The following is a 15,467-nucleotide window of genomic DNA, read 5'->3' on the forward strand; positions in this document are numbered from 1 at the left end:
GGGAAGAGAAGGGGAGGGGAGGGCAGGGGACGGGAGGGGAGGGTAGAGGATGGCAGGGAAGGGAAGGGAAGAGAGAAGAGAGCTAGAAGGTGGTGGCACATGCCTTTTATCCCAGTACTTGGGAAGCAGTGACAGGCAGATCTCTGAGAGTTCAAGATTGGCCTGGCCTACAGACTGAGTTTCAAGCCAGCCAAACCTGTTACACAGAAATTCTATCTTGAAATAAACAAAACAAAAACAAAGAAACATTTAAAAATGAGAGGGACACAAAAAAAAAAAAACCCTACTTAGAGGCAGGAGGATTTCTGAGTTCAAGGCCAGCCTGGTCTACAGAGTGAGTTCCAGGACAGCCAGGGCTACACAGAGAAACCTTGTCTAGAAAACGCAACCCCAACCCCCCCCAAAAAAAACCCTATTTCTGAGACAGAGTCCCCTGCAGCCCAGGCTGTCTTCTAACTTGCTACGCTGGACACTTGAAAGCCTAATCCTTTTTCTTCCACTTCTCAAATGCTGAGATTATAGACAATGTACTGTCACACCCAACACACACCTTATCATCACTCATGTTTGTTATAGTTTATAAAATAAATGACTACCAACAGCATCTGACTTTGGTGAAGAAAAACACTGATACTGACTGATACTGTTGCCACTATACTTCCTAGAAGGTCTTTCCTAATAGTTAACAAATGGGTGTGCAAGCCATTGGCCAGAAGGCACCAGAAGACAGACTGAAATTACAGTAATTTAAATTAAGAAAACTCAGAGGTGTGGGTCTTATATTTGTTGCTATGGGTACACATTTCACAACTGAACAACCATTTTTTAAATTAACATTCATGATTACTGCCATATTTAAATATTCTAATTACTCCAATTTCTCAAATAAATAGGTAATATTTATAAATAAAACTAAATTTACGTTTAGTTAAAAATAACATATAACATGACAGGAAAATCTAAATTGGAAAACTTATGTAAGGATCATCAAAAACTGATGCATCTGTCCAATTTTAAAACTATATAGGTGAGAGGAAGACAAGAAGTCATATTTGAAGAGATTAAAATGCATATAGAAGAATATGCAAATCAAACTTGTAAGATGTAATTACCTTCTCCAGGAAAAGATGTTTATAGGTCTCCATTCCCATTGCATGTTGATCTTTACTTCGAACTTGATTTAAAAACCAATGAAGTGCATCATCATAGCACTCAGAATCTTCTACTAAACAATGCCATAAAATGTCGACTTGCTCTAAACTTAACCCTAAACAGAAATAACATATTTTGTACATTATAAACTTAGGAGGTGAGGAGTATGAAACAGGACCTTGCTCTACAGTTCACTCTAGCCTTGTACCTCACCTGTCTACACCTGCCAAGTAACACAATACTGGTGAGTTGCGACACCTGTGTTTCATATATTACGCAAAAAATAGTTATACACTCCTTTTGGACACATATGCATATGTAGTTCATTTTCATAAATATATATATTAATTACTAGCTCAGTAGTGATTCCTTATCGGTTTTTTTGTCTAGAAATTTTAAGTCAGGAATATACAAAACACTTTGGTCCTAATTCATTGTATTAAAAGCTAGAGCCAGATATATAAAGTATTTTAAAAGAAATTCCACAAACTTATGCTATACAAGTAGAAATGTCAGAGCTAGAGACATGACTCAGCAATTTAAGAGTCTGTACTACTCTTTCAGAAGACCAAGTGCCTATATTTGGTAGCTATAACACCAGCTCCAGAAGATGTAACATCTCTGGCCTCTGTGAGTACCAACACACCTACACAGAAACACATACAACACATATGTAACTAAAAAGGAAGTATCATATATGCAAAATCACTCATAATTAAAAACAACTTAAAAACTGTTATATGGCTGGGGTAGAGCTCATTAGCACAGTGCCTTGCCTGGCATAATGAGGCCCCTAGGTTCAAACTTCAGCAACACCAAGAAAAGCAAAGCATTCTAGAAGAATCATACAATAGGTCTAAACATTATGTAAGGTTCATAAAAGGTGAACACATTACTGTATTATGATAACAGTAACTGGGAAAAGGTAATCATCACAAATATTTTTGATGATTTAATTCTAACGTTGAGAATTACAAGAATAGAAGGCACGCCCAAAGGCATCCTAAGGAAATAAAGGACAGCAATCACTACTTTTATATACCATGGAAGAGATCTTTATGAAGAACAAAGCAGAAGTGCAAGAAATGATGTAAGGCAAGGGATTCACCTAGTACTCATACCAGATTCAAATGAAATATATATTGTACTCTGGCCTAAGAATAAAAAGACTCCCAAGAAAAACAAGGAAAAACAGATACACAACTCTGAAAAATGAAACACAAAACATCATAGGCAACTACAAGTCTGGATAAGAACTTAAGAAAAGAAAAACAATTCAAAGGATTTTGAATTGCAGGATTTATTCCAAAGTCTACTCTAGTTTTCTACAGTCTGGGAAGACAAAGTATGGGAATAACCAAAATCCCCGTAATTAATAAGAACCAAATGGCATTCCACAAAAACAAAAAACATTCACCTATGTATAAGTATACTCTGAAAGGCTTATGCGTTCAATAACAGTAATCTCAGTACTCAGGTCATATGGCAAAAGAATTCAAGAAGTTCAAAACCAATTAATGACATATAAGCAGTTTAGGACAACCAGGGCCATACAGGGAGACCCTGTATCCAAAGAAACATACAGAGTTATAGTTTGTTTTCTAAGAAGGATGTGTGTGGCTAAGAGTCAACGTGAAGGGTTGAAAAGGTGTCTCAGCAGATAAAAGTGCTTGTTACCCCTGTAGAAAGAGTTCCGTTCCAAGCATCAACATCAAGTAGTTCAAAACTGCCTCTAATTACATCTTTAGAGCATCTAATATCCTCTTTTAGCCTTGGTGGGTACCAGCGTGCGTGCGTGCGTAAGACACACACACAAATAAATCTTCAAAGGCAAGAGGCAACACAGACCATTAGTAATGTTTCATTTGAAACAATATAGGTTATTAAAGAGAGCAAGATTGGGCTGGTGAGATGGCTCAGTGGTTAAGAGCACTGACTGTTCTTCTGAAGAACCAGAGTTCGAATCCCAGCAACCACATGGTGGCTCATAACCATCTGTGATGAGATCTGATGCCCTCTTCTGGTGTGTCTGAAGACAACTACAGTGTACTTATATATAATAATAAATAAATCTTAAAAAAAAAAAAAGGAGCAAGATAAAGTTAAAGATGCTTCAAAATAAAGAAGGATGGTGGTTAATTATAATAAAGTATATAGTAAGACTTGCAGAAATTTACTGAACCATTTTTTCTTTTTTCAAGATTACTGAACCATTAAAAGTCAATAAATAGGTAATAAATAAGCTTTTGTTATTCTTACAAATTTTTCAAAATTGTTTTCATTGGTATACTGAAAACCTGCATTAATGTACCCAACATAATTAATCATAATTAAACTATATTTATCTTTTGGGTGGAGTGATTTTTGTTCTGATATTTGCTTTTGGTAGTTTTGTTTAGACAGTTTTAAACTTTTTGTCAAGAAGTAATACTGTATAAATAAACATAAAAGCAGTTATCAAAAATTATTTAGGGAGCTGGAAAGATGGCTCAGTGGTTAAGAGCACTGACTGGTCTTCCAGAGGTCCTGAGTTCAATGCCCAGCAACCACGTGGTGACTTACAACCCTCTGTAATGGGATCTGACTCCTCTTCTGGTGTATCTGAAGACAGCTACAGTGTACTCACATAGTTGAAATAAACAAATAAATAATCCTTTAAAAAAAAATTATTTGGGCCAGGCAGTGGTGACACACGGCTTTAATCCCAGCACTTGGGAGTCAGAGACAGACAGATTTCTGAGTTTGAGGCCAGCCTGGTCTACAAAGGGAGTTCCAGGACAGCCAGGGCTATACAGAGAAACCATGTCTTAAAAAACCAAAAAAAAAAAAAAAAAAAAAATTACTTATACTGATCACTTTTTGTTTTATTTCCTATCTCCATATAAGATACTGTTAAATTTGTTCTTTTCTGTTATAGTCATACTGGGGTACAATCATCTAATAAAACAAAACAAAACATAAATATGCTATAAAAAAAGATGCTGTACTTTTGAAATCAGCTGGTATCCCTACGGTAGGTGTTCTTCTTACAGTCTGAATATGAAGGAATTAAAAACAGCAAGGGAAACACATGGTATACCTCAAGCACAGGGAAGGAATTAAAGAGGGATGGTGACATATCTCAGGCTAGCAAATAACTTAAATGAAGCATATGAAAGATACTGTTTAACAAATGAGGCAAGTACTAGGCCTATTAGGAAAGCCTCCAGGACTCTAAAGCCCAAAAAGATAAAAAAGGCTGCTTCACCAAGCCCTCAGTCCCTAAGAAGGGTTTCATCTTCCAGATCTGTCTCTGGATCTCCTGAGCCAGCAGCTAAAAGGCCTCCAGCACCTCCCTTTCCTGTGCAGTCTCAGTCACCCTCCACAAGCGAGCCACCTGCAGTACCAGCCAAAAAGGCTAAAAGCCCAACACCGAGCCTGTCCTCTGCCAGGAATTATGATCAAGAAAGAGGTGGAAAGGAGAAGGAGGACAAGAAACACAAGAAGGAGAAGGCTGTGGCCATAGCCAACCCAGCCCCTGCAGCCCCTGCAGCCCCTGCAGCCCCTGCAGCTGTTTCTGTCGCCAACACCACATCTGCTCAGGAAGAGCCTGCAGCAGCACCAGAGCCCAGGAAGGAGACTGAGAGTGAAGCTGAGGATGGCAACCTTGGTGACTTAGAGAGGCACCTATGTGAGAAGGCCGTGCCATCCATGCGGAAGGTTCAAGTGTCCCCACAGTCCTAGGCCGACATGTTTGTTACATTGTAAATTTTTTTTAAATTATTTTTATTTATTTTATTCAATTTCCAAATTGCTCAAATGTATTTGAGCTTTAGACTATAAACATCTGTTGTAATAAATGCTAGGCTGAAGTTCATCATCTTTAAAAAGGGGGTGGAGGGACATGGATGTACATTACAAAGGTGTCCAGTGTATGGTTAAGGTGTATTAGTGACATTCCTCCATTGACATTTAGAGTGAAGTACTTTAAGCCAAAAAAAAAACATCTCTTTTTAAAAAGGGGGGGATTTGAATATTGTTGGCATTCTTGTGTTTCCTTTAAATGTTCTTGCCTCTCCCAAGAGGTTTTTTTTTTCTTTCTTTCTTTTTTCCTCCTTTTCTCTTGAATTTTAGCACTCACGTAAATTATGCTTCCAACCTTGTACAGGTTTGTAAGCTTGCCCACTGTTGAAGTACCACAAAGGTTTGAGTGAGTGAGTGAATGTTCACCCTGTTGCCTGGAGTGTGCTGTGTGGCAGGATCCCAGCTTTAGAGCTACAGGGCTGCCCTGTGGGACAGTTCCTAAGCTGATTGGGATTGTGTTCTTCCCTTTTCTTCCTCTTTTGTAAAGGTGATTTACTAGACCCAGGACGGAACCTTCAGTTATATAAATTTGTTTTATGGAACTTAGCGGCTCCCATTCATGTTTTTCTCTACTCTTCCGATTGGTAACGACAACTGAAGAGCTCATGTATTTGGAAGGCAGGAAGGGCCTGGACAGTATCTTGGTTTTACTTGTTTTATTTTATTTTTTAACTAAAGCTTTATAAAGCTTGTGGGATTAAACAGAAAAAATTTCTAAATTTAAAAGAAGAAAGAAAGAGAGAAATGATGCTGGTCTGACATGGAGACACAGAAAAGAAGTGAGTGAGATGAGAATCAGTACAATGAGAGAGAGCACCAGTCAACAGAATCACAGTTCCTCCTCCACATAAGAAAGCCACCATGAAGATTTGGCCCCCATTCTTAAATTTACAAAACTGATCTGTACTTGGAATAAAAAAGAGAAAATATCAATGAAGCAGCTTAAATTACTTGAAATATGACTGAAGTGTCCAAATAGCCATGCAATTTTTTAAAAAATTAACCTAAAGTATAATGTTTGTGACTGTTTTAAAATAAAATTACAGGATAGCACAAAATAGTGATTAAAGATGTAGTTACCCTAAGGTGATACTTTCTCCTATTCCCAATGTTTTATTTTTAAGATGCATACTTTACACTGAAAAACTAACATTTGAAAGCAGTGAAGTTACAAAGAAAATTTATACTGGTCATTCTTATATTTTAATAATATCCCCCAAAAAATTAATAGTTCATGATCATTCAATGATTGATATAAAAATACTTAAAAATTATTATAAGAATCCATGGGGATTTTATTTGAAATGTCTATCAAAAATGTTTTAATTAAATGCCTAATACCAACATGTAGATAGGAAAATGTACTTGCCACCAAGCCTGACAACTGGACTGATCTCATATATTTTTAACATGCAAATGCATACACAAACATAGAAACAAATATAAGAGAAACTCCAATCTTACTGAAGTGATCAGGGGATCCCAGGGTTGAAAACACACAGGTCAGGAACTGAAGTCGAACTTGAACTTCAGCACTATGGCTGTACCTACAAAAACCATAAAAGAATTAACACAAAACCGCATTTTTCTTTTTTGTATATTTTTAAACCAGGGTCTCCACGCTGCAGATGAAGGATGCCCTTGAACTCATGGCAATGGTCCTGTTTCACTAGGCCATACACTGGGATTATAGGGCTAGGTTACCACAACCAAAAAGATTCGATATCTTAGAAGATATTTGATATTTCTAATCATAAAATGCACTAAGAATGTAGAAATCCCATACGGTTCATAAGGCCTCACGGCCTTAATTATACAACTGGATGCATTAAGAAGTTCATGGAAATTTCCAGACTAATAAAACATACTTTCAAATTAGTATTTTTAAGCCTTTTAAAAAATTTTTTTAGATCTATTTTATGTACATGAACGTTTTGCCTGTGGCAACAAAATTAGAAGAGGTCACCAGCTCCCCAAACCTGGACATATAGATGTTTACAAGAAATCATGAATCAGGCTGGCAAGATGGCTCAGTAGGTAAGAGTCCTGATACCACTGTTCTTCTGAAGGTCCTGAGTTCAAATCCCAGCAACCACATGGTCGCTCAGAACACCTGTAATGAGATCTGACGCTCTCTTCTGGTGTATCTGAAAGCAGCCACAGTGTACTTATTTATAGAAGAAACCATGATTCTTAACCACTGAGCCATCTCTCCAGCCCTCAAGTTAAAGTATGTAAATAAATAACTAAAAAAAAAAAAAAAAAAAAAAAACAAAAAAAAAAAAAAAAAAAACAACTCAAAAAGAATGAGAAATTGTTAGTAAACAAAAAATTTCCATTTTAAAATTATATTATAGTTATCACATAAATTAAAAGTTAACAAATGTGCTTGCTTTGGCAACACATAAACTAAAATTGGAACAATACAGAGAAGATTAGCATGGCCCCTGTGCAAGGACGACACACAAATTCATGAGGAGTTCTATATGTAAAAAAAAAAAAAGTTAACAAATGAACTTTTATAACTCTTGTAACTCATATGTTATCACTATCCATGTAGATATTAGATATCATATAGTCTAAGAAATATAGTATAAAACTAGCTCATAAAGAATATCCTGTAATAAGCTAGTGCTACAAATGTTATTTCAAACCTAAGTAATTAACTGAACAAAGCTTATTAGTAACATAAGAGTTGTTGTGATCCTAGTTCACTAAGTGAGTTCACAGAGCTTCCTAGAATTAAGTTTGTATGTAACTGCCAAGCACCACATTCTAAGGAAAGGGAAGGTTTTCAAAAGTTAGGCTTTGACCAGAATGTGACCAGTCTGAATAGCAGAAAGAAGAGGTTTGTATGTTATAGATAGAAAAGGAGTGTCGAAAAGGTCAGGGATAGGGGAGGAAGTTGAGAACAACTGGATTTGTATTTAAAGATCCTTCAGCAACTTATTTCTGTGACAAAAGACACATTGCCCTGCAAACTGCTCAAATTGCTTAGCCAGCCTAATTGCTAATCTACATCCAAGTTAACATATAATTATGACAACCTTGTAATAGAAATGCTTATAATTTTCAGCTAAGTGCAAAATTTCAAAACTGTCATAAAAGTTATGCTATATTTATTATAATGATTCAATATTAAAAGTTTTATTTGAAAGCATTGGCTCTCTATCTCCTCATGTCTGGTGATCCCAAACAATAAAATTATTTTTCATTGCTCCTTCATAATTATAACTTTGCTACTGTTATGAATCATGAGGTAAATAGCTGTATTTTCTCATGGTCTTAGGTGACCTCCTATGAAAGAGTTGTTCAGCCCTGAAAGGGGTCTCAACCTCAAGGTTGAAAACAGCTATAATCGCTACCTTTTCTGCAATTTAGTGGCTATTTAATGTACCTATCAGTGCCTTCTATGAAGGTGAAAATAGCTAGTGTGAGGAAGAAGGGCCAAACAGTAACAGAGCCTGAGGTGCTATCTAAATGTAACTGAAGGCTTTAACACCTTCCAGTCTTGACTAAATGGACAGGCATTTTGTAACAGCAACACTATCAATTCAAGTGAGTCCTAATCAATCAGTTCAGTTAATGAATATCTCTCAGCATGAATTGAAGAAAATCAGTACTGGGCAAAAAAAGGGGATAATTAATTTTTACAAAATGCCGTATACTTTGGAAACTTCTTTACTCGTATACATGCCTCTCACAGAAAGAGATTTGTAATGCTACAAGGGATATAGGCTCAGTTACTTTGTCCTCACTATTCCATAAGTCAACCTTCGGCTCCATGATTCAAAGGACTCTCCCTATTACATTAGGAAGAACCTATCAGCCACTGGAGTATTAGCCAGAAATTTTTCTTAGACATCAAAATTGTTACTGACGCAAATTTTAATTGGCTTGTTCTTAGCATACAGCACAAAAAAAGAACAGAGAAATATTCTGCACACACTCATGGAACATAAGTGATTTTTAAAAAGAAAATAATAAATGGAAGGCTGGGGAAAATAGTTCAGATAGTGAAAGGCTTGCCACATGTCCTAGTTTGCATTCTATTGCTGTAAGAAACAAAAGGACCAAAAGCAAATGTGAAAAGGAAGGGTTTATTTGGCTTACATGTCCCAATCCCAGTCTATCAGAGCAGGAGGAGAAGGGCAGGAGAAGCAGGAATTTGAAATCAAAAACTGAAAAAAACTTATTCAAGCCGGGCAGTGGTGGCACATGCCTTTAATCCCAGCACTTGGGAGGCAGAGGCAGGCAGATTTCTGAGTTCGAGACCAGCCTGGTCTACAGAGTGAGTTCCAGGACAGGTAGGGCTACTCAGAGAAACCCTATCTCAAACAAAACCAGCCAAACAAACAAACAAAAAACTGAAGAAAACATGGAAGAATGTAGTTTACTAGCTCTGCTTTTCATAGCTTGCTTAAACTTTCTTATACCCCTAAAACCACCACCAAGGGGCGGTATCACGCCCACTAAGCTGGGCCCTCCCATATCCATCATTAGTCAACAAAATCCCTCCCACCCCCCAAAGCATGGCCAAAAGCCAATCAAATGAAAATCTTTTCTCAGGAGAGGTTCCATCTTCCCAAAAGAGTTTGAGTCAAGAGGACATCATGCAAGCATGAAGACCAAACATTGCCACCCACCCCACCCCTACCTAAGACCCATATAAAAAGCCAAGTGATCCATGTTTGTACACTTATAATGCCAGAGCAGAAGAGGTGGAGAGCAGAGAATCACTGGGGCTCACTATTGAGCCATCCTAACCCATATAAAAAGTACAAGGTCTGGGGGAGGGTGAGATGCTCAGTGGGTTAAGAGCACTGTCTGCTCTTCCAAAGGTCCAGAGTTCAAATCCCAGCACCCACATGGTGGCTCACAACCACCCAAAATGAGATCTGACACCCTCTTCTGGTGTGCCTGAAGACAGCTACAGTGTACTTATATATAATAAATAAATCTTATTTTTAAAAAAAAAAAAAAAAAGCACAAGGTCCTAGGAAACCCTGTATCAAAAAATACACTGCACAGTTCCTAAGGAACAATACTTGAAGCGTCCATCTTCCACACACACGTAAACATGTACATAGACAAAATAAAAAAGTAAACAAGTAACTTAAATCACTCTCTAAGTCTTTTCTTTAAGAAGCCCTAGATTCAACATGCTCTTGTAAGAAATAAATTATCTTTCCTATCCAACAGTATTTTCCCCAAATGCTCAGTATATCTTTATTATAATCCACACAAGGGGTAAAAAAAATGCCACAAATTAAGAAATGAACATTATTACATATCCTGGAAGAACAGAGAAATTACTCTAAGGCAACCCAAAATCTACCTCTCTATTCTGAATATGAATGAATATACTGATAGCAATATGTAGCACTTAACAAAAAGAGTTCTATCTTGGTGTGGGAATATAAGCCTGAAATCACACCACTAAAAGATGATTTTAAGTTAAGTTCAAGTTAGACTTTACCATAAGTTCTAGACCAAGAAAATCCTGCTCAAAAAAGTAAATAAAAATTTTCAAGTACTAGAAACACACTGCTTGGACATAAAGAATCTTAGGTACATTCTTCACTACATGTGTGACCTTGGGTAAGTTATTTATTGTTTCCTATCTTTAGAGCTCTCATTTGTAAAAATGGGACTGTCTTCCTCAAAAGGGCTGTTGTATATCATTAAAAGTTAGCACTTGATATCCTATTGATTACTGTGTACACTGGGATAGAGGGCAATAGGATGTATGTGCACCACACACGTAGCTCTAAGAGACAATTAAGATGACAGTTAAGACAATTAAGGGCACAGTTGTCAATCAAGCTCCTTCATAGACAGACAGGGTCTCTTGGGCTGGACAGATGGCTCAATGGATTCATTTCCCACATAGAAGCTCACATCTGTCTGTAACTCCAGGTTCAGACAATCTATGCCCATTCTTCCGGCCATCAGCAGCCAATAGGCATGAAAGTGATAAAGGAAATAACATTGGTAGACATGGAAGCAAAACACTCATACATATAAAATAGACAACTTAAAGATATATTCACAAATTTAAAATCAAAGTTGTACTACATTAAAAAAATATTAAAGATTTCTGGATATTTTGGGGGGGTAGGGAACTCTTAGACAAGAGTTCCCTGTGTAACCCTAGCAGTTAACGCACCCTATAAGACTAGATGGTCCCCAACTCAGGGATCCACCTACCTCTTCCTCCAGAGAGCTGGGATTAAAGTTCTGGGCCGCCACCATCACTTGGTAAAAATGTTCACTTTAACTCTTAACAACAATGACTTCCAAATAATTTCAGTAGTGAAAATTAACAACCCAAGTTCAACTACCTAACTTTACTAATAATTATGAAAGTAACTTAATAAAAATCTTACAACATATCTGATTCATAATTTTTTATAAAAATGTTATATTTTTACATATTAATAAAATAAAAGCAGAAAATTATGTCAGAGGACAAGAAATCATATAACTTACTCAAAACACTACTTACAGTGCATGCTTTTGTCTGCCTTCCCTTATACCTTGAATGTAATACACCAGATTGTCAAAGAAAAGCTTCATCATGTTCAGTTCTTTCTCTGCCCACCTGCCCAATTAAAAAGAAATAATAATCTTAAAAGGGAAAGAGACAGAGAAGAAAAGATATGCCTAAAAGGAAGAATGTTTAAGAAATCTTCAAATGTAGAACTTTTTGTTTTGGTTTGGTTTGGCTGTTTGTTGAGATAAGGTTTCTTTGTGTACTCCTGGAACTTTCCCTGTAGATCACATTGGCCTCAAACCACTATAATTAAAGATATGCATCACCATGCCTGGCTGACAGTACTCACACATCTTTAGTCTCAGCACATAAGAGACAGGTAGATCTCTATGAATTCAAGGCCAGTTTGGCCTACTTGGCAAGTTCCAGCCTTGCCAAAGTTATAAGACTATATCTCAAAAATTTTTAATTTATTGGGCTGGAGAGATGGCTTAGTGGTTAACAGCACTGGCTGTTGTCCCAGAGAACCCTTGGCTCAATTTTTAGCACCCACATGGCAGCTTACCATGACTACTTCAATCACTTTTTCTAGCCTCCACAAGAATTGGACCCATTAGATGCTCATACATACAGGCATACAGGCAAAGCACTTCCATACACATAAAATTTAATGAAGTAAATAAAATAAGGTAAAACAAATATCATTTTACTTTCCAAGTGTATGCGTATTTTGCTTAAGTGTTCATCTGTACACCATTCACATTCAGTGAACGAGAAGAGGTTGTTGGCTCCCCTGAGACTGGCGGTTTTAAGTTGCCATGAGGATGCCAAGAATCAAATCCTAATAATGGAATGCTCTTAACATTTGCCGCCTTTCCAGTGCCTGTAATTATAAAAACTCAACGACTACGAAGGGACAAAAACAAGGATTTGTCTTTTCTTTGTTTTGGAGACTATCTCATGAACTCACAACAGTTTAAACAGAAGGCACCAAGTGAAACAGGACAACAAAGTGAGATTGTCTCAACATGAAAAAAAAACAATATACAACCCAAATAAAAAAGCTGAAGAGATAGAGATTGACACGATATGCCAAAATGCTGAATAACTGGAAACAGCACAAGAGCTCAGAGTTTTTTTCCTATCAGAACAGTAACTTTGGAAGAATTATTTTAGCATTAATTAATTATAACTTCTCCATAAGTATAAAGAATAATAAGGCAATATTAAGGTTATCACTATTATAAGGTGATTTTATACCACAGGATTTCTCTGTAGTTCTCTCTATAGTTGGAGCATTGAGTGTTACAGTATTATTCTCAAACTATAAAGAAAACAAAGATCTACTAATAGTTAATCATGTTACATAGTTATAAGACAGAAAACGGGTGCAAAATATTTAAATTATGGGACCTAATTTTTTTCCGAGGTCACAATAAAAGCTACTACAAAGCCTGGCAATATAATTTTCAAAAACCTCTTAAAAAGTATTTTAGCCGGGCAGTGGTGGTGCACGCCTTTAATCACAGCACTTGGGAGGCAGAGGCAGGAGGATTTCTGAGTTTGAGGCCAGCCTGGTCTACAGAGTGAGTTCTAGGACAACCAGCGATACACAGAGAAACCCTGTCTTGAAAACACCCCCCACCAAAAAGAAAAAAAAAAGTATTTTATATCATCTAATCACTTACATTGTAATCCAATGAGTATCATAACTGCTACCAAACTGCTGAAAAGTACCAAACAGTTTTGGAAGAAGACGAAGGGAAATCACCACTGATCTGAAAGAGTAAAAGCACAGATTCAAGGATAAAACAAGGAAGTGATTCTAGATTTTAACAGAAATCTGGTCCTTAAGAATCTTAAGTGTAAACGTAATTAATATATTTTACATATAAGTATATCTTTATAATAATGATCTTATTTCTAATGTCTAATTTATGTATGTAGACAGAAAATTCCAGGTTCAAAATTTTCAAACCAACTTTGTTTGTTTTTGTTTTTTGAGACAGGACTTCTTTGTATAGCCCTGGCTGTCCTAGAACTCACTCTGTAGACCAGGCTGGCCTTGAACTCAGAAATCAGCCTGCCTCTGCCTTCCAAGTGCTGGGATTAAAGGCGTGCATCACCACTGCCCTGCCATCAAACCAAGACTAAAGATACAGGGGGCAGGAATGTTAGTGAACATCCTTAACTCCCACAGTTAGGAGGCTATAAATTCAAGATCACACAGGGCTACACAGTGAAAACCTGTCTCAAAACAAATAAATAAAAACCCCAACAAAATAAAATAAACAAATAAATAGAAATAAAATAAAATATAGTAAGTATATCTGGGTTTAAAGCCAAAATGAAAAAATAAAGTATATTTTTCTTTTGAAATGTTTATCATAGTCTTTATCTCTTTCCCAGCTCATACTGTATATCTACTAAAACTGCACTTCATGTTCCAAAGAAAAACATTAAAGGAAAAGGAATCACTCTATCTAAGGAAGGTGCTGAGAAGACAGCTCAGCTGGTAAAGTCCTTACCTTTAGGCTGGCATGCAACACAAAAGCGCACTATTTACCTAATATCTGTAAGGTCCTGGGTACAACTCTATGTGTAGTAAAAGCAGGTAGGAAGTCACAGTGCAATACCCTTTCTTTCATAAATTAAAATCTATATGTAAAAGTATATACTAAATATATACTTGCTCTTAAAATGAACTAGAGAACTGAAACACAAGATTACAAGGAATATGAAAATATAATATGGTTTATAAAAGTTTGAAGGACAAAGAAAGAAAAAAGTAGTGAAAAAAACTAGAAAACAGTATTTAATAAAAGAATATAGAAACACCTCACACTGAGCCAGGCAGTGGTGGCGCACGCCTTTGATCCCAGCACTTGGGAGGCAGAGGCAGGCAGATTTCTGAGTTCCAGGCCAGCCTGGAACAGCAAAAACCTGTCTCAAAAAAAAAAAAAACTAAACACTACACTGGTATAAACTAAAGAGTGACAGAGGCTGGTGAGATGACTCAGCAGGTAAGGAGCACTGACTGTTCTTTGGAAGGTCCCGAGTTCAAATCCCAGCAACCACATGGTGGCTCACAACCACCCATAATGAGATATGATACCCTCTTCTGGTGTGTCTGAAGTCAGCTACAGTGTACTTATGTATAATAAAAAATAAATTTTGGGGCCAGAGTAAGCAGGGATTGAGCAAGTGGGGTTGACCGGAGCAAGCAGAGGTCCTAAAAATCCAATTACCAACAACCAGATGAAGAATTATAACCATCTGTACAGCTACAGTGTACTCAGATACATAAAATAAATAAATAAATCTTAAAAAAAGGAGTAATAGAACAGTAATAAAAATGATATCTAAGAACTAAGTAAATATTTTTGAATAAATACTTAAACATGTTTGTCAATAAAATGGCTCAGTAAAAAACAAATCACTTCTCAAGCAAGCCTGGTGACCTGAATGATGACTTAGGAGCCACTAGCCCTGGTTTATGTGCTGAGAATTAACCCTAGGTTTGTACAAATTAAGCCAGCATTATATCACCTCAGTTGTATCTACAGTCTAAAATCTAGAATCATTATTAAATAGACCTCTATCAAGCTTCCTGAAGAATACATGGTGTGTGTTTTTAAAATTGAGAACAATATACAGCTACTTGCACTCAAGGAATGTGTGTGAAGATCACTGGGTAAGCTGTAAGCAGTGGAAGCATGATTTGGGTCCAGGAGATGAAACCCAGGCTTCAGGATTAACAGCATGTGCTTTTACCTACTGGATTATTTCACTGGCCCAGAAGAACTGGTTTTATTTCTAGGTATATACTGTATATATGTATAAGTTGATGGGAATAGGAGAGACCTTACACATGCTGATTTTATTTTTAATTAAAAAAAAAAGCTGGCATAATATTAAAAACCACACCCATTTCACTTGTCTTTACAAAACTAAAGTCAATGAAACCAAAAAAAAA

At 36.6% G+C, this 15,467-nt stretch overlaps 1 protein-coding gene and 1 non-coding gene across 7 annotated transcripts in view; one reads left to right on the plus strand and one right to left on the minus strand.

The window, feature by feature from the left end:
• The window catches only part of Usp34 (ubiquitin specific peptidase 34), a 191,979-nt gene that overhangs the window by 109,909 nt on the left and 66,603 nt on the right, over positions 1–15,467 (minus strand). For all 6 annotated transcript variants that reach the window (XM_031342440.1, XM_031342435.1, XM_031342437.1 and 3 more), the window contains 4 exons: positions 13,180–13,269; positions 11,504–11,599; positions 6,460–6,542; positions 1,113–1,267 (listed from right to left, as the gene is read on the minus strand). In XM_031342440.1, the coding sequence (XP_031198300.1) occupies positions 1,113–1,267; positions 6,460–6,542; positions 11,504–11,599; positions 13,180–13,269 (424 nt within the window). The remainder of the gene's footprint in view (positions 1–1,112; positions 1,268–6,459; positions 6,543–11,503; positions 11,600–13,179; positions 13,270–15,467) is intronic.
• LOC116071612 lies at positions 7,381–7,487 on the plus strand. Its single transcript, XR_004111021.1, has one exon. It is a non-coding gene; the product is annotated as a U6 spliceosomal RNA (small nuclear RNA).

Source organism: Mastomys coucha, unplaced genomic scaffold (assembly GCF_008632895.1).
Source record: "Mastomys coucha isolate ucsf_1 unplaced genomic scaffold, UCSF_Mcou_1 pScaffold22, whole genome shotgun sequence".
Taxonomy (NCBI): Eukaryota; Metazoa; Chordata; class Mammalia; order Rodentia; family Muridae; genus Mastomys; species Mastomys coucha.